The sequence below is a fragment of the Carya illinoinensis genome, chromosome 10 (genome assembly GCF_018687715.1).
Source record: "Carya illinoinensis cultivar Pawnee chromosome 10, C.illinoinensisPawnee_v1, whole genome shotgun sequence".
In the NCBI taxonomy this organism is placed as follows: Eukaryota; Viridiplantae; Streptophyta; class Magnoliopsida; order Fagales; family Juglandaceae; genus Carya; species Carya illinoinensis.
In genome coordinates this window covers 35,992,816-36,016,822 of record NC_056761.1, presented here as the reverse complement: position 1 = coordinate 36,016,822, position 24,007 = coordinate 35,992,816, and the positions used below count along the sequence as shown (strand labels likewise).

Genomic DNA, 24,007 nt, shown 5'->3' with positions numbered 1-24,007 from the left:
AATATTATTATTATTTATATAAATTATTTTTTAATATATAATTAATTCTATGATTATAATATATAAAAATATATATAAAAATAACTGTAGGTAGAATTTTTGTTATTATATTAACGTAATGAATGATTTATGGTATGCCTTCGACTCTCAAGTTGTGCATATCTAGAGAGAGTTGTGCATATCTAGAGAAAAGAAAAGTCTGAGACAATTATGAACGGAAGAAGTTGCATGGGACATCCATTTTCTTTCGTTTCTCCCATTAGCATTTACTACATTTCCTAATAGGGATCTTGGGGAATGGGAAGCAGATGAAAACATACTGGCGAGGGTTATCCCATCGCATGAAACTGCAGGGCATGCGCACTTGAGTCCAAAACACATCCAAGCAGGCTATGCTGTGTAATAATATAACTGCGGACCCACCATCAAGTGGACCCATGCACAGAGAATGCATGGATGGCTCTGATTCAAGTAAACCAAGCAACAGTTCAGTGTGCACGCATCCATTCAAGCACCCATACGCAGAGAGAAGATCTTCATTCTTAATGGAAACTTGACGTGATAGCAACTATATCAACCGTCCATTTTTGCCGTCTATGGGAATCTTCGCTTTATCTTTTTTAACTTCACACTCCAAACCCTTCTCTCCTTTTGCCCATATTACGAAAGCAAGAGATCTCAGCTTCAGCCATAGCAGCAGAAGGAGTAACTAGAGACAGAAAAATGGCAAAGGATAGGAAAATAGGTGTGGCCATGGACTTCTCAAAGAGCAGCAAGACCGCTCTGAAATGGGCCATAGATAATTTGGCCGACAAAGGTGACACCTTTGTCATCATCCACATCAACCCCAACTCCCTGGATGAGTCTCGTAACCAGCTTTGGGCCAAATCTGGCTCTCGTAAGTATCTTGTTCAAACTTTGATCGTTTGCTTTTTCCTGAAAAACACTAATGATCACGAACGCGATCTGAACTGGGTTTGATCTGATCTGATTTGATATGGTTTGTGAAGCTCTTATTCCTTTGGCGGAGTTCAGAGAGCCCGAGGTTATGAAGAATTATGACGTTCAGACAGATATCGAACTCCTTGATATGCTTGATACTGCTGCGAGACAGAAAGAGGTTATTTTGTTTTTTATCCTCTTTTCAGGTCCATCAAATTTCTCTTCCTTAAATTGTTTGTGATTAACTCTTATATTGAATTTTTGTGCCTCTCCTTTAGGTGAGCGTTATTACAAAACTGTACTGGGGAGATGCTAGGGAGAAGCTTGTAGAAGCCGTTGAAGATCTGAAGCTGGACTCTCTGGTTATGGGAAGCAGAGGACTTGGCACCATCCAAAGGTATTTTTTTATTTTTTTTCCTGACCAAAATATCAAATACTGTGGAATTTGCTGGTTGTCTTGAATTCTTAGGCATGTATACAGATTGTGAGATCTATCTTCTATCCTCTTTTACTTAAATGTGTGTTTTTGGGTGTTTGTAAATTGTGCCATATGGAAAACAGGATCCTGCTGGGGAGTGTGAGCAACTATGTGATAACCAATGCTCCTTGCCCTGTGACTATCGTCAAGGATTCAAGCTCTGTCCAGCCCTGATTTTGTCATTGGCTTTTTGGTCTTGAGGGCTCTTTAATTACCATTACCATCAGCAGTGCTCCTCCTTATTTCCCCCACACCCCCCCCCCCCCCCCCCCCCCCCCCTCCTCTCTCTCTCTCTCTCTCTCTCTCTCTCTCTCTCTCTCTCTCCCCCCCCTTTCTAAGCATGTCTACCTGAGTTTAAAGTACATTTATATGTATTCCTCTGATCTCAGTCATAAAGAATATTGTAGTTTGATAAAACAAAATCCCAATAATTTTGCCATTTTGTTTTCCTCCAATTAAATGGTCAGGTTTCAAGCATTTTTATCGTGACAAGAAGACAACCGTTACTCAATGAACTGACAAAGAATGTAAAGATTCATTAATTGTCCCCTTGTTTAAGAAGGCACAACCAAGCCTTCTCTTTACTGCATGCTAGCTTATCAAAACTTGTTAATTGAGGGATCACTGATGTATATATTTATTCTTTTTGGACGAAACCCTATAAATAATATTAAAGACTTATCGCTTACTACAGAAGAATACGGTCTTTACAAATTGTAGCACCAAGAAAGACATAGGGGGTCAAAAAGAATAACTCCTAACCGGTGGATCCTGTAAGTGTAGAATAACGGAAACTAATGAAAAAGTGCCAAGTAGGAAATACATATTTTGGGCAGTGGAATGAGCTGCAGAGAAACTTCATAGATTGAAGGTCTGAGTTCGAGACCCACCCCCCTCTCTCTTTGAACCAAATCCTAACCTTTCTCTCTCCTTCTCTCTCATTCGCGATCAATAAAATTAGGAAAAAATCAGTAACCAAAATAAAAAATCATTGCGGCCCTTATTGTACAATTTATTGGCCGTAGTTTTTTTTCGTTTTCTTTCATTTTTCTTATGTTTTAAAAATCTGTCAAAAAATTATTTGTATTTTTATTTTTTGTGGTCATATATCTGAGAAAATCAAGAGTTTTGAATTTCATGAATAATTTGCTGGCTTGAATTTTGTTCATTGGTGCTTGAAAGCTAGAAACTCTACATTGTAGTGGGATATGGAACTGTTCGAAGCTAGCAAGTTCAGTTTTTTCCCTTATGGGTCTTCTTCAACTTAAGCATTTAGAAGGGATTTGCTACTTTTTAGAATGAACTTTTGGTTTAAGATGCCAAGGGGGGCTTGATTTAAGTCGTTTTGATGAGTTTTGGCTTAGACCCATGAAGAAGTTATCCTAATTTACGCATATGTCCACCAACAGGAAATCTGGGAGAAGGCTTCCCACTCGAAGAGTACTGGCGGGTGATATCGTGGTCCAAGTACTTGGTATCGTCGAGGGCGGAGATAAAGGGGGAGAGAGAGGAGAAATGAAGTGCAGATATGTTGCAGTTATTCAAGGAAGAGAGGGAAGGAGAGAGAGAGAGAGGTTAGAGTAGAAAGAGAGAGAGGGGGGGTTGGGTCTCAAACTCAGACCCCTTCAATATCTAAAGTTCCACTGCACTGCACCACATTTCCTAGAAATTGTATTCCCTACGTGGCATTATTTCATTGGTCTCCGTTATTCAATGTTTATAGGATGTACCGGTTAGAAGCGTTTCTGGAGTTGAAAGCCTTCCTAATTGCCATCTATATGACTTGGATGCAATAAAAAAACCATTGAAAATAAGTATCATTTACAAGGAAGCCCAACTTTCTCTAATCTAATGATGCCCCTAATGTCTCTTGGAATACTGCGAAATTCGAGTACTTTAGGCCCTTGAATCCCCTGTTTGGCTAACAATTTGCCACTTGATTAACTTCCCTGTAAACTGTGTCCACCACTCCCTTACAACCCAAAATGCAGCCCCCCCTATGCCACCAGTCGATAATTAATCTTGAATCAGTATCGTCTTCATCATGTGATAATTGTAGTTTTTTACACAGTAAAAGCCCATCCAAGAAGGCTCGAGTCGGACTATTCAAACACTACAGATCATTTGCATTTCACCATCCCGTGGAAGTAGCTTTACTATCAAACAACGTAAATCTTTGTGCCAGTATTAACTTTATTTTCTGTATTTTTTTTACTATACAAGCACCACAATTGTAAAAAATAACAAAAGTCTGAATCGAAACTATGAAGAACAGCTAATCAAATCATTAGTGAGAGAAGGCAACGTGGATTCATTATAGAAATTAAGAAAACAAAAGATAGATTGCAACATGGGAAACTAGTGAGGAATCTAAAACATATCCTCACCATTATGATAGGAACAGAATCATCGTTAGTTCGTTTATAATGGATTTCTGACACACAAGAACCCAAGTTTTTTAACAAACAGATTGTCACCAACTGTGAGTGCATGTTCTGTGTAAAGTGTTCTATTTGGAGGCATCTCCTCCCCAAAATCGATTTCGGAAATAGGGGATTAGTTTGCCTCTGGGAGCTGGGATACTTTCTTTTGACGGCACTGCTGTTCACGAACTCATCGGCCCAGTTTCTAAGTCTGGGAAATTTCTCTCTTGTCATAAACTCTGTGGTACCTGAAGCCTCTTCAAAGACTCCCACCCAAAATGCAACCAAGTTTGCAACAATGTCTACATATCCAATCGCCTCTCCTCCAAAATACTTCTTTTCTCCAAGCTCATTTTCTAGATACTTCAGAAGTTCGGTTGCTTCTTTCTCAGCCTTCTGATGCTCTTTCTTTTCACCCCAGCAAGCATTAAATACCACAGGCAAACACTGCAAAAGTACAAAAACAGAAAACGCAGAACGAAATTATTGATTTTTGTCCAACATACACTGGAATGAAATGTCAGGTCATCTAGAACTATCAAGAGAATTTTGCGAATATGAAAGGGGGAAAAAAAAGTTAAGCAAGCTAAGAGCAAGGATACGATCTACCTTTTCGTCAATGAATTTGGACCAGAAACGTGCGATGGCTTTCTCGTAGGGATCTCTGGGAAATATGGGATAGCCTTTCCAGGTCTCATCAATGTATTCCAGAATAACCTGGGACTCCAGGATACACTTTCCATTGTGTACAAGAACGGGAACCTTCTTGTGAATAGGGTTGTATTTTAGAAGCGAAGGACTCTTGTTGTATAAATCTTCTTGGAAATATTTGTATTCGACCCCTTTCAGTTTTAGAGCAATCTCTATTCTCCGACTAAAAGTGCTTGCCCACGCACCAAACAGCAAGACTTCATCGGCCATTATTACTCTCTGTTCTGTTCGGAATACAAATCAAGGCTGATTTTTCAGATGCTTGGCTCTTCTGGGTCTGATCCCATTTTTAGATAAGAGCCAGACTCTCCCATGTTCCCAATCTTTACTTGGCCAATAACGTTGTATGGTTCGGATTTCGGGTAACTCAATCGCAAGAGAAATGATTGGTTTGAACTGAACCTATTTACAACTATTCCACATATAATGTTAATTTTTATTTTATTTTTTAAATGTATTTTTTTGTGTATTCCTTTTTTAAAAAATAAAATAATACAAAATAAACAAACATAAATGTTAAAAACAAATTAAAAACATAAATGTGTATACACTTTTTTGGTATTATATTTATAATTTTCACCTTTTTAGAACTCAACACACAAATTAAAAACAGATAAAAAATCAAATAAAATTTTAAAAATTATATTTTATTAAATAATTATACAAAAATTGTATAATAGTGTTATCTTTACCATTTTTCAAAATCTTAAATGGGGATTGTTACTACCTGCAGGTAGACTTATAGCAATGATATTTATTCTGCAATAAAAGAATAGTAGATTTTTGTTTGAATTCACATTATACCATTTGTACAATTACGTTTTTGCCCCCATTTGCATAATTACATTTTTGTCCTCTAATTTATCATTAAGAATAAAATTAAATTTTCTATTATTCTCATATTAATTAGATGATAATAATAATATTATTACAAATAATCTAAATTGAAGATTTTGGTTTATTGAACTTTTGTGGAACAAATTAATAACTTAAGATTTTTATATTGCTTCTTATATTTAAAAATAATAGTAGCTTTCGTATATAAATCAAATTCATTGGAATAATAATATTTTCATTTTACAAAATACAATTACTAATTTTAGGTTCCAATTTATGCATCAGTTTATAATTGATCTTTAATTTATTATATTTACTATTTTAATTTTTGTGGTAACGCATTTCATATTAATAATCTATTTGTAATGCATTTTTTTAAAAATTATTATTAGAAGAACTAATAACACTTTTTATCCTTTAAATTTTATTTTGGTAAGAACATGCTTTTATTTTCTAAGATCAATATTGCAATTCCAAATCTGAAAAGAATAATAATATTATATTTAAGTTCACAAATAAAAATATTGCCTTTAATTTTAAAGAATAATATTTTATTATTATAGGAAATAGTTTTAAAAAAATAATAATTGTCTTCATATTATTTCTCATAATAATGAATCATAGTGAATAAAATTTTTAAATTAATATTATTTTTATTTTAAAAAATATTATACTTTTTTAAATTTCAAATGAGTAGTCTATTTTTGCAAATTATCATTCCAATAACATTATATCCAGTAGTTTTCTAAACTAATTAAAAAATATTATTATTTTATTTTTTTCATTTATAAGAATATTGTTGTTGTTGTTGTTATTATTATTATTATTATTATTATTATTATTATTATTATTATTATGTACATGTCTAATTGTTCTTATAATGAGTAGAGCAATGTATATCCTATTATGATTTCAATACAATGAGTTCTAAACATTTGTATAATAATTTTATGTTTTCAATAATTTTACATTTTCCATTTCCTTCATTTTTTCAAGTATAATGATAATCATTTGTAAAATTTGTTGAATAGATTTATGATTAACTTCACATTTATCAAACTTGTTGTTCTATTTACAGCAATGAGCGCAGGTATGGACACTGCTATTGTAGCTCCGGATTGCCCTCATGGGCTTTTAAAGACATCGTCCAAGATCCGAGTCACCACCGTGGGCGAGAAGGACTCTTTCTCTCTTTCAAGCCAAGTGGTTACAAAACACAACTTAACAGTTAGCGTTGTCTGTGAGATCCAATTTATTTTATATACCGAAAGTGAAAGATAGAGGATTTCCTAGCTTTTGAAGTCATCTTTGAATGAACATATAAGATTTCTGTGATGCCTCCAGCCTCCAGCCTCCACTTGGGATATAACGGAGACTTGGAACATCGAGACATGCAATACATGATTACATATCTCATGTCATGATAATTAATATGCAATGCATCCTAATATACAACTAGCAATATGCAATAATTACAGTTGAAAAATAGTGTGACTTATAATTGATGTTAGAATGAACTAAACATCCCAATAATATTAATAACGATAAGTTTAAACTTAAGGGTATTATTTCCTTAATACAAAAATACTTAGTCCAAGTTCCTTGATTATATCAACTCTTTCATATGCTCTAAAGTATGAAGAGTCAATGTTTAGTATCAAAGTTATATCTAGTCTTCACTTAAGGTCTGGCTCCTCTTCAACTATTTGTATCCAGTGGTCCATCTTGTTTGTCCTCTACCGGTCTTGACACAACTTCAATCATTTCGAGAGGAATGATAATGGCTTCATAAAGGTGAGATTTATTTGAAATCTTAGTAAGTTAAACAATCAACTTGCACATAGATAAGATATGCATGATTAATGATAAACATGAGATGCGTACTATGCAAAAAAATCATTTGTCTTCCATCTAAATTGCTCAACATTTCTTATAAAAACTTTAATGCACATTTCTTTTAGAAAACATTGTTCACTTTCTTATTTCAAAAACATGATATTTCAAAAGAGAACATTTCATACCTCATTGTTTTAAAAAACATAATATTTTATTATTATTAAAGCTATCATTAACATATGTATGGTAGCAACACGGTTCCCTATATGCATAATGAGTTAGGGTTGTGCAACTGGGCCCCATTTTTTTTTTTCCTGTTTGGTCTAGAACTCAAAAATTCGGGTGAATCCGGATGGTTATCTGCTTGGATTGGACCCGGGCAGATAGCATAAAATCGGATCCGATTAGGACTCGGTTCGGATCCAGTTATGTAACCAGGTCTTATCTTAAAAAAATACAAAAAATAATTCAAAATTTTTAAATAATATACAAAAATTATATTATAATAATATTTAGATTTTATAATATTTTCATTTAGTTTTTGTTTTTTATCTCTTATCTCTCAAAACTTCATAAAACATATTAACTTAAATTATTTATTACTATTTACAAATTATTTCACTATATTTAACAAATTATCTCATCTCATTTTAACAAGCTATGTAGTATGTATGCATTGTGTGTGTTGATGTATTATTATTTATTTTGTATAAATAAAAAATAAAAAGCATAAAGGCCGATAAAAAAAAGTATTTTGAATTGTTAAATAGATTTTTTTTTTAAAAAACCTTTTAAAAATTGTTTAAAATATATTTTTTTAAAAAAATATATGGGCATTAAACATGATATCTAAATTAAGAAAAAATAATAATATAAAAAAATTTTTAAAATTTTTTTAAAAATATATATAAAAAAATAATAAACCAACCCGAATATCTGGTTATAGGGGTTTATATCCAGTTTTTGGCTAGATTTTTTCTAGGCTTATTCAGGCAGTTATCCATCCGGTTTTTAAAATCCAGATCCGGATCCGGTTCTACATTTCTACTGTGAGCACCTACCAATGACCGTAGTACAACTCATGTTGATCATACGTCTTTATCTGCAAACATTGTTCTCAATGTATTAATAACATTACATAACATCATCATAATATCATAATATATACACCCACCCACCAACCTTAAACGTCATAATTTTTTACTTCACTTTGGCGTTCTTTAAAAAGAATACATTTGAAGCCTGTTGACTGTTCTTCGACAATCTAATGATTACCACTTTATTTTCACTCACTCCAAAGTGGACAGAGAAGTTCCATTAGGATAAATCTCCATCCTAACCGTTGGGATCATAACACAAATTATTTTCATACTATGCTTAAAAAAATGTAATTTATGATATGTGCGTATGTAACAAGCTTTTATGTGAAAATAACATTTATATGCAATATGCTAAAAATGATGAAAATTTTACATGTTGTGTAAGCAAGTAATCAAATAATTAATGTAGCATATAACATTTGATGCTAAATGTCATTTATAATAGAATAATGATACACTTACCACTCTTTTACCACTACTTTACCATTTTTTTAATTTTTTAATTTTTTAAAAATTTTTCTTTTACTTAATGATTAAGCAAGTGACTATCACTAAAATTATATATTTTTAAAATTTTTTCTTAATGGCTAAGGATGTTAAAAAAATATTTAAAAGAAGATGATAAAAAAATAACTACACAACAAATGGTAAAGTAATGGTGAAAGAGTGGTAAATGTATCATTACTCTTTATGATATAAATGTGGCGTTTATACAAGAATTATAAATAAATCTAAGAGTAAGTTAGATGCTAACTTACTAACTTGTCAGGTGCTCAAAAAATTGGTGTGGGTGTAATAAGAGTTGTTCTAAGTTAGGAATTGTATAAGTAAGGAAGATGTTTATAATCAGAAGGGTTCAAGAATTGGTATTTCCAAAACTGATGCTATACTTAGCAAAATTTCAAAACTGATGCTATACTTAGCAAAATTTCACTAAGGCCCTAAATCTTTACTATTTGGAATTGGGCTCCAAAATTTACTAAATTTCACAAACCACATATTTTTTATGTTCTACATCCATATGTCCTTATAATCTCAAAAATCAAAGCGCAACTATGCTAATCACACTCAATCTGTGACATTTATTTCATTAAGGCCTAGATGCAATTTCAACTATTCAACCTTTATGGATGTATGTGTACTCAAATTCATTAAGTGCCAATATTAATTATAACCTTAGGGATAATTAAAACTTAGGCATCAGGTCATACAAATTCATCCTAACACTTAAAGATGGCTTCAAGACCTTAATTCTCACTAAATCATTCATTAAGCATATGCATGATATTTATAGCTTTCCTTACCCAAAGATGTTTCAAAACTTGGTTAAATCATGCATTTACATTTCTTCTCCCAATAACAAGGCTTTTCTAAATGCATATTATTCAAACTTAGGTAAAATAATCAAAACTCCATAAGTGAAGCATAAACTAATCAAAATCGATGCATGCTAAATGATCAGCATAAGATAGAATTAAATCCTATTATGACACGCTTCAACCTCAAACTTAAACCTTCAAAATTCATTCCAAGACATTAGCAAATCATATAAAATCATATCAAGTCATTCCATGGCTAAATATTTGACCCAAAATAATTTATTTAATCAAATCTGACCCGGTTTGACATTAGTATGCTAAACCTTAATTAAAAGATGACTAGGAGAAGAGGTGTGGAGAAACGCGGAAGTGATGGAGGTATTTATAGGCTTTAAGAGAGGAGGCAAATGTTGGTTTTGGCTCTAAGGAAATGAATGTGAGTGGTGGAGGTGGGAGGTGGAGTGCTTGAGTGTAAAATGCCAAGGGTGACATCACTTGGTTCAATTCAATAGCAGTCTAAAGTGTCATAATTTCATCATGGAAGAGAGCTAGAGGATGTGCATAGGTGCAAGGGCTGTACGATTCAGATTTTTGAAACAAAAATTCACAAGACAAGCAAGCAATAGCCTACGGTTTTGGGTTTCCTTCAAAGCTGTTTAGATTCTTGATCATCTTTTGTCCCATCCTTTTGGTCTGATCTGGGGGCATTATGACCATCAGTTGAAGACTTTTTGTGAGGAAGAAAGGCATGAGTGGTTGCCAAGTGATCATCCTTGGGTAGAAAAAGAAATGGGCGAAATGGATGATGGTTCAACCAAGTGATTTTAAGTGAGTGCCTCTCTTTGAGCCAATTGGTTGGGCTGCCTTGGGGAGGTAATTAGGTAAGCTTTCACTTGAGTGCTTTGAAGCACTTCCAAGGGACAAAAATACAAGGGAGGTGGAGTGGGGAAGTGAGGTAAGAAAGTGCAGAAAATTCTTGGTTTGGTTCCAACTAGATTTCCTAAGGAAATGATTGGATTTTTTTTTTTTTTAGTTTAGTTTCTTGGAGCCATTTTGCCCAATGCTAGGTCTGGTCCTTAAGTGATGTGGTGAGGTATGATTGGTGCAATTATATTTGAAAATATGGTGGAAATGGCGTGGGTTAGGGGCTGGTTGGATAAAGAGTACATGGTTTACTTCAAAGGAGCTGATAGGTGGTTTGTGTTGGCATTGTCAAGGCCTGGTTTTGATTGACATCGATTGGGTTGATTTTAATCTTTAAGGGTTGTCTAAGAGTGATTCAAAACAATTATTAAATCCAAAAATTTTAGTTTTTAAATGTGAAGAAAAATAATTTAAAGATAATTATGCAAAAATCATGGTGTGGGTTATTATTCATGTGTGAAATGAGTAGTATTTCTTAACTCAAGTTAAAAACTTAATCATGGTTGAAAGTGAACCCTAGGGGCATGTGGTTCATCTTGGGTATAACGGAAACCAGTAGTATGGTATATGTATGCTCTAATTAGAAGAATGAAATAAAAGACAAGACTTTGACTTTATGAGTTGGGCTTTTGTTGGCCCATTTGTGCAAGCCTTTGTGGGCTTTGGAGTGGGTTATTATATGGACCTTATGTCTAGATTTGTGGGGCCTATCTATGGCCACAAAGGCCTAATAGGTTGGTTCTAATCTTTGGGTCTTTTCTCAATACATGTCCATTACATTGGATTTATTTTTTAGTGTCCTTCAAGAAAGGCTTAAAACTTTATATCTCTCAAGTTAGGGCTAAGGTTTCTAAACATCTTATCCTTAGCCCATCACATTCTTATGCATTAGAGCCCTAAAGTCTTATTTCTAGTAGGCGAGGCTTAAATTCTTAGTATTTTGTCTAAGCCTTTATACCTAAATAATTTGGGCCTTTAGTAAACCACTCTTTGGGCTTTCTCTAATTTTATAAAATATTTAATTCAAATTAATTAGTCCATTAATATGGAAACCCTCCAATATGTCATGTATTATTATTTCATTCGCATCTTATTATGTTACGTCAAAATTAATAAAACATTAAAATCTTCAAAATAAAATTACTAAACCACCCACCGTGCGTGCCATGCACAATGGAGCATCGAGATATGTGTTGGATTATTGTTACAATCCGTACAACACGTAACCCACTATGCATGGCATGTACAATGCTATACGTAATGGCTGCAGGCTCGTGGTGGCATATGGGTTGCCCATTGCCTCTCGCGAATGGCCTTGCATGTTGGCATTCCCCGCTTGGTTCTCGCCGTGCAAGGTCAAGGGTCCAACAGGAGCCATCCCGCCGTACGTCTACCTGGGAGCAGGAGGAGCAACCGGCTGCCACCACCAGGGTCACGGGCAGTGTCAACCTTTATCATGCCCATCAAGGGCCCTAAAGTCAATTGCTTAGACTAGGGCATCAAAGTCAACTTTTCGATAAACCCTCCCGAAAGAAAAAAGGAGCCTACCCTATTCTATCCAATCCACTCAGGTCAGCGGCGATTATTTAATGTGCGGACAATTAATACAATTTCTCATACGTAATATACGACTTCTCGTACAAAATTTGAATCAATGGGACAAAGTTGAGTTAAATACGAGGATAAAGTAAGATAGACATATTGGTCGTAATTAGATTTTATAATATTTATTCACCATTAGATATTTTTTAAAAACTTTATACAAATACTAACAAGAAATATGATATATCTATATATTTTTAATTGAATTTACATGCTAGTTAGCAAAAGAGAATATACAATAAGTTAGATGGCGTATTCTCTTTTACTAAAATATTATTTACAAACTAACGTAACAATATACGATACGTTACGTATTCTTTCTATAGTAATAAGAATTTTATAATTTGATATATTACAATAAATTATGTCAATTTAAAAATTTTAGTTTATAAGAAATGAGCTAAACATTTTTCTTAATAAATAGCAACTTGCTATTAAAAAAATGGACAATGTTAGGATGCCTACTAAATGTGTATACTAATACAAATGAGTTTTTATTTTTTATTTTTCTTTTAGCATTTTTTAAACAACTTTAACCATTAAAAAATAAAAAAATATATAAATTCACTAACAATTACTTCTTTAATTATTAATATATATATAAATAAAAATATATAAACGAACACATTTAATGAACATATTTAATATTTATATTATCATTTTACTCAAAAAAAAAAAAAAAAAAAAAAAAAAAAACAAACACACACAAAAGATAGATAGATAGCTATATGATAACGAAATTACATGAAAATAACCGTACTCAAGTACTTGATTTATGACTAGAGAAAAAAAAAAAAAAAGTACTTGATTTATGACCATACATGAATAGAAATATTCTTTCACTAACTGCGAGTGCATGTTACGGAAGAAGAAATCTTCTTCTTCTTCTATTTGGAGGCATCGGTGCTTCCTGTCCCGAAGCGACTTCGAAAATAGGCGATTAGTTTGTCTCTGGCCAGAGGAAGGTTTTCTTTGATGCCACAGCTGCTTACGAACACATCAGCCCAGTTGCTAAGTTTGGGAAATTCCTCTCTTGTCAACAACTTTGTACCTGAAGCTTCTTCAAATAATCCCAACCAATACCCTATGATGTTAGCAACAATGTCTACAAATCCAATCGCTTCTCCTCCAAAATACTTCTTTTCTCCGATCTCGTTTTCCAAATGCTTTAGATGTTCACATGCTTCTTTTACAGCATTCTGATGCTGTTTCTCTTCACCCCAGCAAGCATTGAATATCCCAGGCAAACACTGCAAAAGTACAGAATTAAATTAGAGAATATTCTGAATATATATATAACAGCACAATTAACATTCCAACAAGGAAAAAAGATATATATGAACTACCTTTTCGTCAATGAATTTGGCCCAGAAACGTGCGTTGGCTCTCTCGTAGGGATCTTTGGGAAATATGGGACAGTCTTTCCAGGTCTCATCGATGTATTCTAGAATAACCTGGGACTCAGCTATAGGCTTTCCATTGTGTACCAGGACCGGAATTTTCTTGTGAATGGGGTTGTATTTGAGAAGGGTAGGACTCTTGTTGGTTAACTCTTCTTCAAAATATTTGTATTGGATTCCTTTCAGTTTTAGAGCCATCTCTACTCTTCGACTAAAAGGGCTTCCCCACACACCAAACAGCAAGACTTCTTCGGCCATAATGGAACTTAGATCTTCGGAATTAATCCAAGTCAATAATGCTGAGTTTTCAGATATTGCTGCGCTTCTGGGTCTCTTGATCCCATTTGATAGATAAAGCTAAGCTATACACACTATAAGAGGAGTGAGTTTTTGTGATTAAAATTTAATAATTAAAATGACTATTTCTTACTATTTTCATAAAAAATAATCTTTTTAATCACTAAAATTTAGTCATAAAAACTCACTTATTTTATAATGATATCTCAACGGTTACTCAGCGGCCAATAAGGTTCTACAGTCCCAATAAATTTTTTTTAACGTCGGTAGCTGGCAGAGTGGCCTGTACATGTCTAACAGTGATATATTTGGGAAACAAGCTATACGACGAAAGCCAATGCATGTCTTACATACTTCCTTACCTCAGCGAGGAAAAAGAAATACAAACAAATTAACGTGGTCATTAATGGCACGATGGGACCTTGTTCGATTGAATAATGTTATAATATATCCATGTTGTAAATTAATTTAAACTTTTTAAGAGCATCCGTCCGGATTTCTATAAAAGTTTCTATAATTTAATTTAAAATTATATTTTTTTAAATTTATTTATAAATTTTATTTATTTTTTAAAAACTTCTTATATCCCATTCTCTATTTTTATATTTATTCTATTAAATAATATTTTTTTATTTATTTTTTTCTCTCACTTTCATTTATAATATTAACTATTAATTATTTTATCTTATTATATTCTTTTCAAATATCAATTTCTACTAAATATTTATATAATTTTAACTATTTAATACAGTATTATTTTTCAAATCAAAACTCGTATTATAATAATAATAATTTTTTTAATATGTATATTTTTTAACATGATGACGAATTTTCTCCTGTTTTAACACAGCACACACCAATGTTGCTCTCACTGTAGAATTAGAAAAACCTAATTACGCAATGGCCAACTTATAATCCATTTAACGATATATGAAAAAACAAATAGACAAGTTGTTATATGCACAGAATTCAAAGGTACAGAGTATGACATCCTAATCATTACTTAACTTAGGTATAGAAGTATACCAATTATTTGCTAAACACATTTTCTACTTCATTTGGGCCAAAAAATAAAAAGAAATAAAGAAAAAACCACATTAGAAAAACGAAATTCAAGGCAATATTATGCATGTAGAGAACAAGAAACTCATAACTGAACCACATATATCTCCAGCTGGGTTATCAAATTGCATCCAAATAACAACAAAAGATTGCACCAAATTCAATACGTACAACTTCCACGAGTTTTAACGTCAAAAGATCTTTTTTTCCCCTTGCATTTCATCATTCAAAGAAACCCAAATTCAAGAATGGTGATATCCTGAAAATTGCTTATTCAAAGAAATATATGTCAAAATTCCTACTCAGTGCCCAATAAATGAGAATAATGAACGAACAAATGGGAATAGTGTACCTCTTCAATGCAAGAGAGATCGAGCTGAAGCCTGTTATTAATCCAATTCAGTATCTCATTCCTCCCAATAAAGTACCTGCTGTCCATCATTCCAATATTTGTGGCCATTGAAAATGCTGATGACAAAATTTATACACATAATAATGGAGGTGGAGACGAGACGGGAAGATGGAGATGGAGATGAGAAAATGAAAATTGGAGTGTATGTTATGAAGGAGGGAGGATTAAGGGGAGCAATAAAGGTGTAATCTTTGGAGGATGAATTGATTGGTGAGGGATTGAAGAGAAAGAAACCGAAAGGGCTTAGGTTCGAACGAATAACTTCCATCCTTGGAATTTTCAATGATTAAATCTTGTTGTGTATTTCCTCTTATAGCAGTTTAAATCTGTTTTAAATTTTACTAAAAGAGAAAATTACTTGAAAATTATACACGGGAAGATATGATTTTGAAGTTGAAATGCTCGAACAGAATTAAGAAACACTCACAGAAGGTGCTGACAGAAACATAGGAACTAGAAAATATCAACAGCAATGTCGAAATCAACACAGGAATCACCCCGAGAGAAAAAAAAAAAAAAATATGCAAGAATGGGATACCAAAGATCTGTATGCAAAAAGAAAAAAAGAGAGAAATATGCAAGATGATTACCTTCGATTTAGGCGAGGAGAGATGCAGGTGTTGCGTTGCAAGGGAGGGGAGGGAGAAGAAGATGTGGGATGAAGGGTACAATCATTGAGGCCAAGGAGGGATGATGATGTATAGTGGATCTCCATATATGAGGATTTACTGTAGTACCCATAAATTTCATCCGCAATTTAAGGATTCGGATGGAGTGTTGTTTTTACATAAAACCCTAAAGATTTTCTCAATATATAGAGATAGGGGAGTGATGTGATGCCAGATGCGAGTGCTCTAAGGGGGTAGTAGCTATATATATGGGTAGTAAATTAATTTTATTACACATTTATTATTTTAACAAAAACTCTACGTACAATTATTTTTATCTACTTTTTGTGTATTTTATTAATATGATTGGTTGCGTCATTTTTAATATAAAATAAAAACTTTGGCTAATTACATCAGTGAAATCCATAAGAAATACATAAAAGTGACTGTATGTAGTAAAATTCTTATTCTAATCAATTCAACCACGACCAACCAATCAATAAAATGCAGCAAAACTAGCAAATCTTATAAAATTTTTGTACGAGTAAAAGGCTCAAGATGGCATTGGAAGTTTTCTTCAAAAGTGACGTCATGTATTAATAAACCCGAGGTGATATCAGAGCCAAGAGGGGCTGGACTACTTTAATTTTGTTGCACCAATTATATATTTATGGGATATTATTCGACATGGGCACCCAAACATACAAACGTTTTGGGAAGTTTTGTAAAATATGAAATATTTTCTGATAATTCTCTTATCAATCTAATTGATTTTAAAAGCACAAAAATAGTTTTTAATTCTCTAATTATCGTTTTTAGTTGGATTTTGGCTGATGTGCGTTAATTGGATTTATAATTTATACTTTAAAGGAATTTAAACGTAACATCAATGGAAGTCCCAATTCGGGTTTTTGCATGGTTGATATTAATTAATTGACAAATTAGTGAGTAAGCTCATTGTTAATATCGAAAAATTTGTGCAATAGACCGGAAGGGGAGAAAGTTATTTTTAGCCGATTGTGACTACTTGGGCCTCGATCAGTGTAGTTTGGAGCCTCCGACAGTCATTCAATGCTATTGTACGACATCCGCACATACATCTACGGGAGTGAATAAAGAAAGTAAATGCAAGAAAAATAAATGGAGAAGGAGATAGATTTACGTGGTTTAGTATAATGCCTACATCTAAGGGAGTTTAGGGAGGGGAAATCCACTATAACATGAGTATCTTACAGTCTCTCATAGCCTCTCATTTCTCACTATACAATGGAAGCCAAAGATCTATTTGGCGAAGGAGATATTCCCGTTGGAGCCCTTTTGTGAGGTTGAAGAAGCTGTTGAAGAAGAAGCCGAAGTCCCCCCTCTTGCTCATCTAGTCTGATCCCTTTTTTATTCCTCTCTTGGGAGTGGTGAGGGGTAGCAACTTTATTCTACTCCTCGTTGGCATGCCTGACTTGTTTTCTTTCCTTTTTCTTTTCTTCTTTTATGTCCTTTCCTTATTTTCCTTTTAACACACTCTTTTCCCTTGTCCCATCTTTGTCTTTTCTTCCACTCTCTTCTTATTTGTCTTCTAGTGGGGCCCCCTTTGATGGGCTTGAGTGAAAATTTGTAGCAATCCATAGAAAAACAAATTTTGAGAGCGGGTCCCTGATTTTCCATTTCGCTTGTATTAAGTAATAAGGATTTTCAAGTGCGAGATTAGGCAAGAGATGGACTCAACCACGTGAAGTGCGAACATGAAGCTCAGCTTTGGCAGGAGATGTGCAAGAGATAGGCTAGATCGCGTAAACTGAGAGAAGGGAGGTTGACTCGACCACGTTAGGTGCGAGTGCAGAGCTCGTCTTGGAGTGTGAAGAGATTGGGTAGTTGAATGACCTGCCTGCCTGTTGGGCGCTAGGGAAGCTAAGCGGTCCCTAACCTTTTCTATTTATTAACTCGTTGCTGAAGATAACTCAAGAGAGGCGATTGTGGCACGAGTCACTAGTCTAAAATTTGTGACAAATTAAGGGACTCGGCTTGTAGCATAAAGGTCAGCAAGTGAAGGGACTTATATCCAAGTGGCTGTTTGGGCAAGTCCAGGGACTAGTGCTAGGCCTGACTTATTGATAAGTCAAGGGACTTGGCTTGATTGCACTAAGGTTAGCAAGTCAAGGAACTTGTGTCTGACTGGCCATCTGGGCAAGCCCAAGTACTAGTGCCCGTTCTGACTTCATGGCGAGTCAAGGGACTTGACTTGGTTGTACGAAGGTCAGCAAGTCAAGAGACTTGTGTCCAATTGGCCGTGTGGGCAAGTCCTGTGACTTGTGTCCGGTTTGACTTCATAGTAAGTCAAGGGACTCGACTAGTTGTATAAAGGTCGGCAAGTCAAGGGACTTATGCTCCTCGACAACATAGTGGCAAGCACCCATCTACATCTCGTTGGCAACTGTCTCACCCTTCCATTATGACCTTACCATCTTAGACTCAACTCTTGGACCCGAGAGCAAAGTTCCATAGCCATAACCATCTCACCGTGAACACAGGCGTACTCACCTTCCAAATCAGCGGTCATGAACCCATCTCGGCCATGCACGAAGGCGACCACCCCATCTCAACCACTGTGCTTTACACAACCATAGTGGATTTCACTTCATGATGAAGTAAAAGGGGGGGGGGGGGACAACAATCGATAGTGGTCAAGCAAAAATCACTTACGACAAAAACATCTCGAATAAACTACTTGGCATTGCTAGCACCTGGATCTTCATCATCGCCGGAACATGGCTGCCCACAGGCCTCACCAACACTCCTCCAACCATTGCCATGCCCTAGCAAAGCAATTCAGGTTTACAAACCTCACATTTGTAATTTGGGTTATTTACACTAACTAGGTTGCCTTTTTTAGCATGAACAAGCATCTTCTTCAACAAAACTGAGTCCCTTGACTCACCGCAATGCAAAAGTCAGACACAAGTCCCTGAGTGGCCGACACTCACTCCAACAAAGCCAAGTCCCTTGATTCACTACAGAGTTTAGGCCGAACACAAGTCCTATGACATGCCCAGACGACCAATTATACACAAGTCCCTTGACTCGCTAAGAAGTCAGGTTGAGCACATGTCCTAGAACTTGGTTTCTGGCTAGTGTGTGGCCAAGGAGCTTCTATGGTCGAGCAACTTGGTTTCTCACCACTATGTGGTTGAGGAACTAGTGACCAAGCAGCTTGGTTTCTTCCCATAGTGTAGCTGAGGAACATGTGGCAGGGTGAGGAACAGGTGCCTACCATTGTGTGGCCGAGGAGCATGTGGCCTGGAACTTGGTTTCTCGCCATTGTGGGGCTGAGGAGCATGTGGCCACCACTCTATGGTCAAGGAAGGGTGGCCTAGATGCATGTGAGGCTGTGATAGAGGTGTTTGCCATTGGGTGGCTGGGCAATGCATATTGTGGTCAAAAGTTACGTATCCCATTGGTGACAGAGATTTTCGGTAGTCTTGGTGGTGGCGGGCAACTGCTTGTCGACTTGTGGAAGCCATAGGAAGTGGGGCTCCCTTTGGTGAGCATGGGGCAGCGTGCTTGGCATGCATGGTCTTTATTGACAGGGACCCTTGTCTGCAACAAAAAATGTCGGTGATCCTTGTGGTGGTTGCCAGTCTCCTTCGTTGGGTCCACGGATAGCGGGCCAGAGTATCTTGGTTGCACGGCAATGTGCACCCATTGGCTACCGTGTGCGTAGCCATCGTGGTCGGAGACCATCATGGTTGAGATAAAAGCTACCGACGGACCATGTGGTGGCCGCCGAAGCCAGTTGTTGAGCTCATGGCAACAAAGCTGTGGGCGCTCCGAGTGCACGGTTACATGCACTAGTTCCACACATTATGCGCTGCCCCCATTGGCGGGGGCCATTGTGGCATAAACAAAAATTGCCAATGATCCACGTGGTGGCTGTTGGCTGGTCAACGGGCTGCCGCAAGGCTCTCAAGTGCACGGCGACATGCCCTTGTTGTGTATTGTGCATGGCATTGTTCAGACGTGCATGGGCACTGTGCACTTAAGTGTTAGAGGAGGGCCCTCTCCCACCTAGGTAACCTCTGAGCAGCCTAGACTAGATTACCCAAAAGTGATGTAGTCATCTTGAGACATGGGGTTTCCTAGAGAAAATGATTCTTTCCTTCACTCCCATGACCATGGTAAAGGGTTTCCTTTCCTCTCCAAGATATAGGGAAATGACCCTTGCCACTACCTTCAAATACTCTTTATCTTTGTTATCTATTTATTTTCTTATATTTTATATTTTTTTTCCATTTATTTTGGCACATGGAAATTAAAATTGGATTAGTTTTTAAAAGATGTTTTCTTTATCGGATTTGTCATATATAACTGGACTAGTTGATTAATATAAGTTTTTTTTTAAGTGATTAATATAAGAAGTTAAAATGTGTCACATTACTAAGTGAATGAAGATGACACATTTGAAAGAATAATTAATTATTTCATTTTGTTTTCCCCATAGGTAGAGTAATATTTAATATGAAAGCGAGGCGCAAATTATACGAATTAATTAAGTTTCTTGGGCCTTGGAGCCGGGGGAGTATTAAGGCCTTCTATGCCACTGCACATGGGCCTAAAAAATGGAGCATGAGGTGCTGCATGTGCATGTGTTTTCTATACCAATCCTAGAGGGCAAAGAGTATATATTTTCGTGTGTCTTTGAATGAACATATATGGTAGCCTCAAAATTTATACTTCAACTGATGTTAATTCAAATCTCAAAACAGTGGACCTTTCTTTTTCTAGATCTGGATGAGCTTTAACCACTCTCCATAGAATCTCCCCTCCTCTACTTTCCTACCTAACTCTCCCATCCTACCTCATTACCACTTTGATTCTCAACCACCCTTTCTTTTACAGTCCATACCCATTAAGCTTTGGCCTCACAAGCACGATGTCAACAGAACAACCAAATATTGACCTTCTTGTCTAGCAAACCAAAGCTTTAACCTGGGAGGACATAATATTGGAGCTAGCATCTGAAATTGCGACTCGTATCTCCAATCGAGCCCTTATAGGTAAGTTATTCTCCTCCAAACCTCTTAACAAGCATATCTTCCATTCCACTTTAAGGGCTGTGTGGAGTTTTGTAAATGGTTTGAGTATTGAAGATTTGGGTCTAAATAATTTTCTATTTACCTTTCCACTCCACTAGAAAAATACTGAGTTTTCCTTATTCGACTATGGAATTTCAAAGGCTATCATATGGTGTTAAGGGAGTGGCCATTAGGACTCAGTCTTCAAGAGGTAGATCTTACCTACTCGGCTTTTTGGATACAAATCTATGGGCTTCCACTTGAACTGATGATAGAAACAAATGTTGAAAAACTTGGCTTAGTCCTCGACAAGTTATTGGAAATCAACCAAACTTCTCTCCCAACTACAGGTCCTCGACAATATCTAAGGCCCAAGGTTGACATTAACATTGATAAACCATTGTTCAATGGATTCTCGCTTCCTAGAATTAATAAAGTTCAGCAAAAATTAGTTTCAAATATGAAAGGCTTTCAGAATTTTCCTATGGATGTGGACGTCTAGGTCATCTGTTGTAAGTCTGTCCATTATATTTTAACAATGTTGAAGAGCCATGGTTTGGAAACCGGTTACGAGCTAAACCACCCAACTTTCGACGTGTGGATAGAGCTAATAGGTAGGTCATGAATCCCATAGAACAATATCAAAATATCCCCCAGCTCGAACTTGATGCGCCTATCCATCAAACTCTTCCCCCAGTGAGGATCTGTGAACCAAGTGAATTCCCCCCCAGCCCGTCACCAACAATCTAATGGTAAAGGCAAACAAATTCAAGTGCAACATCTTGGCACCGAAAAAGCAAGAATCATCAATTCCCTAGAGGGCAGCAAGAAGGAATATTGTATTCAACAGCTTTTTTCGGGTGTAATGAACCAAGGAAAAGAAACCCTAGAAGACGATACTATTCATGCAATAGGCAGTCAACCCCCCCTCACCCATACAAGCTTCTCTCTTCAACTCCACACGTGGCAATAATCCACCTCACAAGACAATTTTGTTGTTGTAAATTATTGAACCCTGCCAACCCATCCCATTTAAAGTCATAGCATCTTTAAATTCAGTTGACTTGGGAAAAGGTGAGCTCTCCCCATCCTCACACGTGCCCCCTTGGTCTAGAGAAAGGTTACCTCCTTTTATAGCTATCCCCTCATTTCCATCCTAACTGGGCCTACAATTCAATCCTCAGCAAAATTCATCTCTTACTTTAATTAGGAACTTAGTATATGAGCCCGACCCTTCTATTTTCCAACAGATAATTCAATAGTTGAAGCAAAGTGTGGCCCCTACTGATAGCCAAAAGCCCAACCCAAACATCTCATTACTTGCAAGCCCTCGGGCTTTTAATGCCATACACCTGAGCCCAACTCAAGTCTTTTCACAAAACCACCCAAACCAATTCTTAACTTCACCTCTCTTGGCAGACACTGAACCCAATTCAAAGGAGTACCCGAACTCTTGAAAAAAAAAAATACAAGCATTTCACTCATCTTCAAGTCATATTGTCTCAAGCACCATTGAACCCATTCCAACCTCTTTACCATTCAGTGAGATTCTACGGAAGAGGAAAATTTCTCTAGAAATCGAAAATGAACCGTAAATCCCACTCAAACAATGCTTGCTCAGCTCTTCTCTCAGTGTCAAGTATGCATCCTACAAAGGAAAAAGCCAAGTTTCTTCCAATCTGGAGATCAATGTCAACCTGGTTTTAAGGGAAAAGACTGAGATAGCAAAGCCATGCAAGAAATAAAGGAAGTATAGTAAAAGAGCCTTAAACACAATTTGGTATGCAACTTACCAGACTCAGGGGCTGCAAATCTTGGGTAACAAAGTTCAGTCACAAACCATAAATCTTTTTCCCTTAAATTCAATGACCAAGGTGGCAGGGTCCTTACTGTCACCAAATGATCCATGAAGGTGCTATCTTGGAATTGCCGGGTTATTGCTATACCCCGTACAATCAGATCTTTGAGAGCAAAAATCAGGGCCCTTAACCTCTAAGTTATTTTCTTATCTGAAACATTATTATGTAGTGAGGACACTGGTCCCCTTGTAAATAGACTAGGGTTCTCTTCCTTTTTGCATACTCCTCCATATGGTAAATAGGGGGGGGGGGGGGGGATTATTACTCATGTATCGGCTTGGCATATATTTTGAACTGGTTTAAGCTTCTAGTAATATTATTTCTATTTTAGTTTACTCTAATCCCATTCATTTACCATGGTTACTAAATTGTGGCTATTGTCTCGCCCCTCATAAGAAGAAACCTTTTTCTTGGGATAGCCTTACAAAAATCATTGAATAATTTGCTGGTCCTTCATTAGCAATTGATGACTTCAATACCCTCTTTACCCAATCTAAAAAGTTAGGGGGAAAACCTGTGGCCCAATCTTCCAAACCCGAAAGGTCTCCACCTTTTTATGGAAAAAAAATGTTTTTGTGGATCTAGGTTATTCAGGCCCAAACTTCACTTGGAGCAATAACGGCCATGGGCATAATCAAATCCGTGAAAGATCGGATAGAGGACTTGCAAACATTCAATGGATTAACTTGTTTCCTCTAGCATCCATTACCACCCTCACTCGAGTTACTTCTGATCATGCTCCTATCATTTTGAACACTTCAAATTGTAACAGCCTTCCCAAATCCTTTAAATTTGAAGAATTTTGGACAACAGACCCTTCTAGTCTAGAGATAATCAAAGAAGCATAGCACTCATCCTGTGTTGGCACCCCTGCTTTTATCCTGACAAAAGAAATGCAAAGCTACAAAAAAAGCTTTAAGGATCTGGAACCTTCAATGCTTTGGTCCAAATTTTTAAGTACCATACTGGTTAAGGCACTGAAACAAAATATTTCGGTATCGATACTGTTTTGGATACCGTTTTAGAATAGTCGATATATAAATAAATTATATATAAATACATATATAAATTATAAATAGACTGGTCTGAATTGAGGGTCAAAAAATGAGCTTGCAGATTGAAGAAATGAAAAAA

The 24,007-nt window shown here is 35.8% G+C and overlaps 2 protein-coding genes and 1 pseudogene across 2 annotated transcripts; 1 reads left to right on the top strand and 2 right to left on the bottom strand.

Annotated features, from left to right (window-relative positions):
- The first annotated feature begins 562 nt into the window (after positions 1-562).
- LOC122279783 (universal stress protein PHOS32-like) lies at positions 563-1,837 on the top strand. The gene is made up of 4 exons (XM_043090610.1): positions 563-898; positions 1,011-1,120; positions 1,221-1,339; positions 1,504-1,837. The coding sequence occupies exons 1-4, from the start codon at positions 724-726 to the stop codon at positions 1,592-1,594; spliced, it is 495 nt and encodes a 164-aa protein (XP_042946544.1). The 5' UTR covers positions 563-723; the 3' UTR covers positions 1,595-1,837.
- Positions 1,838-3,711: 1,874 nt separating this feature from the next.
- LOC122279782 lies at positions 3,712-4,930 on the bottom strand (annotated as a pseudogene).
- A 7,963-nt stretch (positions 4,931-12,893) lies between these two features.
- Positions 12,894-13,930, bottom strand: LOC122279780 (glutathione S-transferase U8-like). The gene is made up of 2 exons (XM_043090609.1): positions 13,519-13,930; positions 12,894-13,422 (listed from the first exon to the last, which is right to left on the bottom strand). The coding sequence occupies exons 1-2, from the start codon at positions 13,828-13,830 to the stop codon at positions 13,060-13,062; spliced, it is 675 nt and encodes a 224-aa protein (XP_042946543.1). The 5' UTR covers positions 13,831-13,930; the 3' UTR covers positions 12,894-13,059.
- Between the last annotated feature and the right edge of the window lie 10,077 nt (positions 13,931-24,007).

Bases quoted from the DNA above. Each gene is read 5' to 3' on its own strand.
- LOC122279783 (XM_043090610.1), top strand. From the start codon at position 724: ATGGCAAAGGATAGGAAAATAGGTGTGGCCATGGACTTCTCAAAGAGC. The intron at 899-1,010 runs GTAAGTATCTTG...TGGTTTGTGAAG, and splicing joins TTGGGCCAAATCTGGCTCTC to CTCTTATTCCTTTGGCGGAG. The intron at 1,340-1,503 runs GTATTTTTTTAT...TATGGAAAACAG, and splicing joins GGACTTGGCACCATCCAAAG to GATCCTGCTGGGGAGTGTGA.
- LOC122279780 (XM_043090609.1), bottom strand. From the start codon at position 13,830: ATGGCCGAAGAAGTCTTGCTGTTTGGTGTGTGGGGAAGCCCTTTTAGT. The intron at 13,423-13,518 runs GTAGTTCATATA...GTACTTTTGCAG, and splicing joins CCAAATTCATTGACGAAAAG to TGTTTGCCTGGGATATTCAA.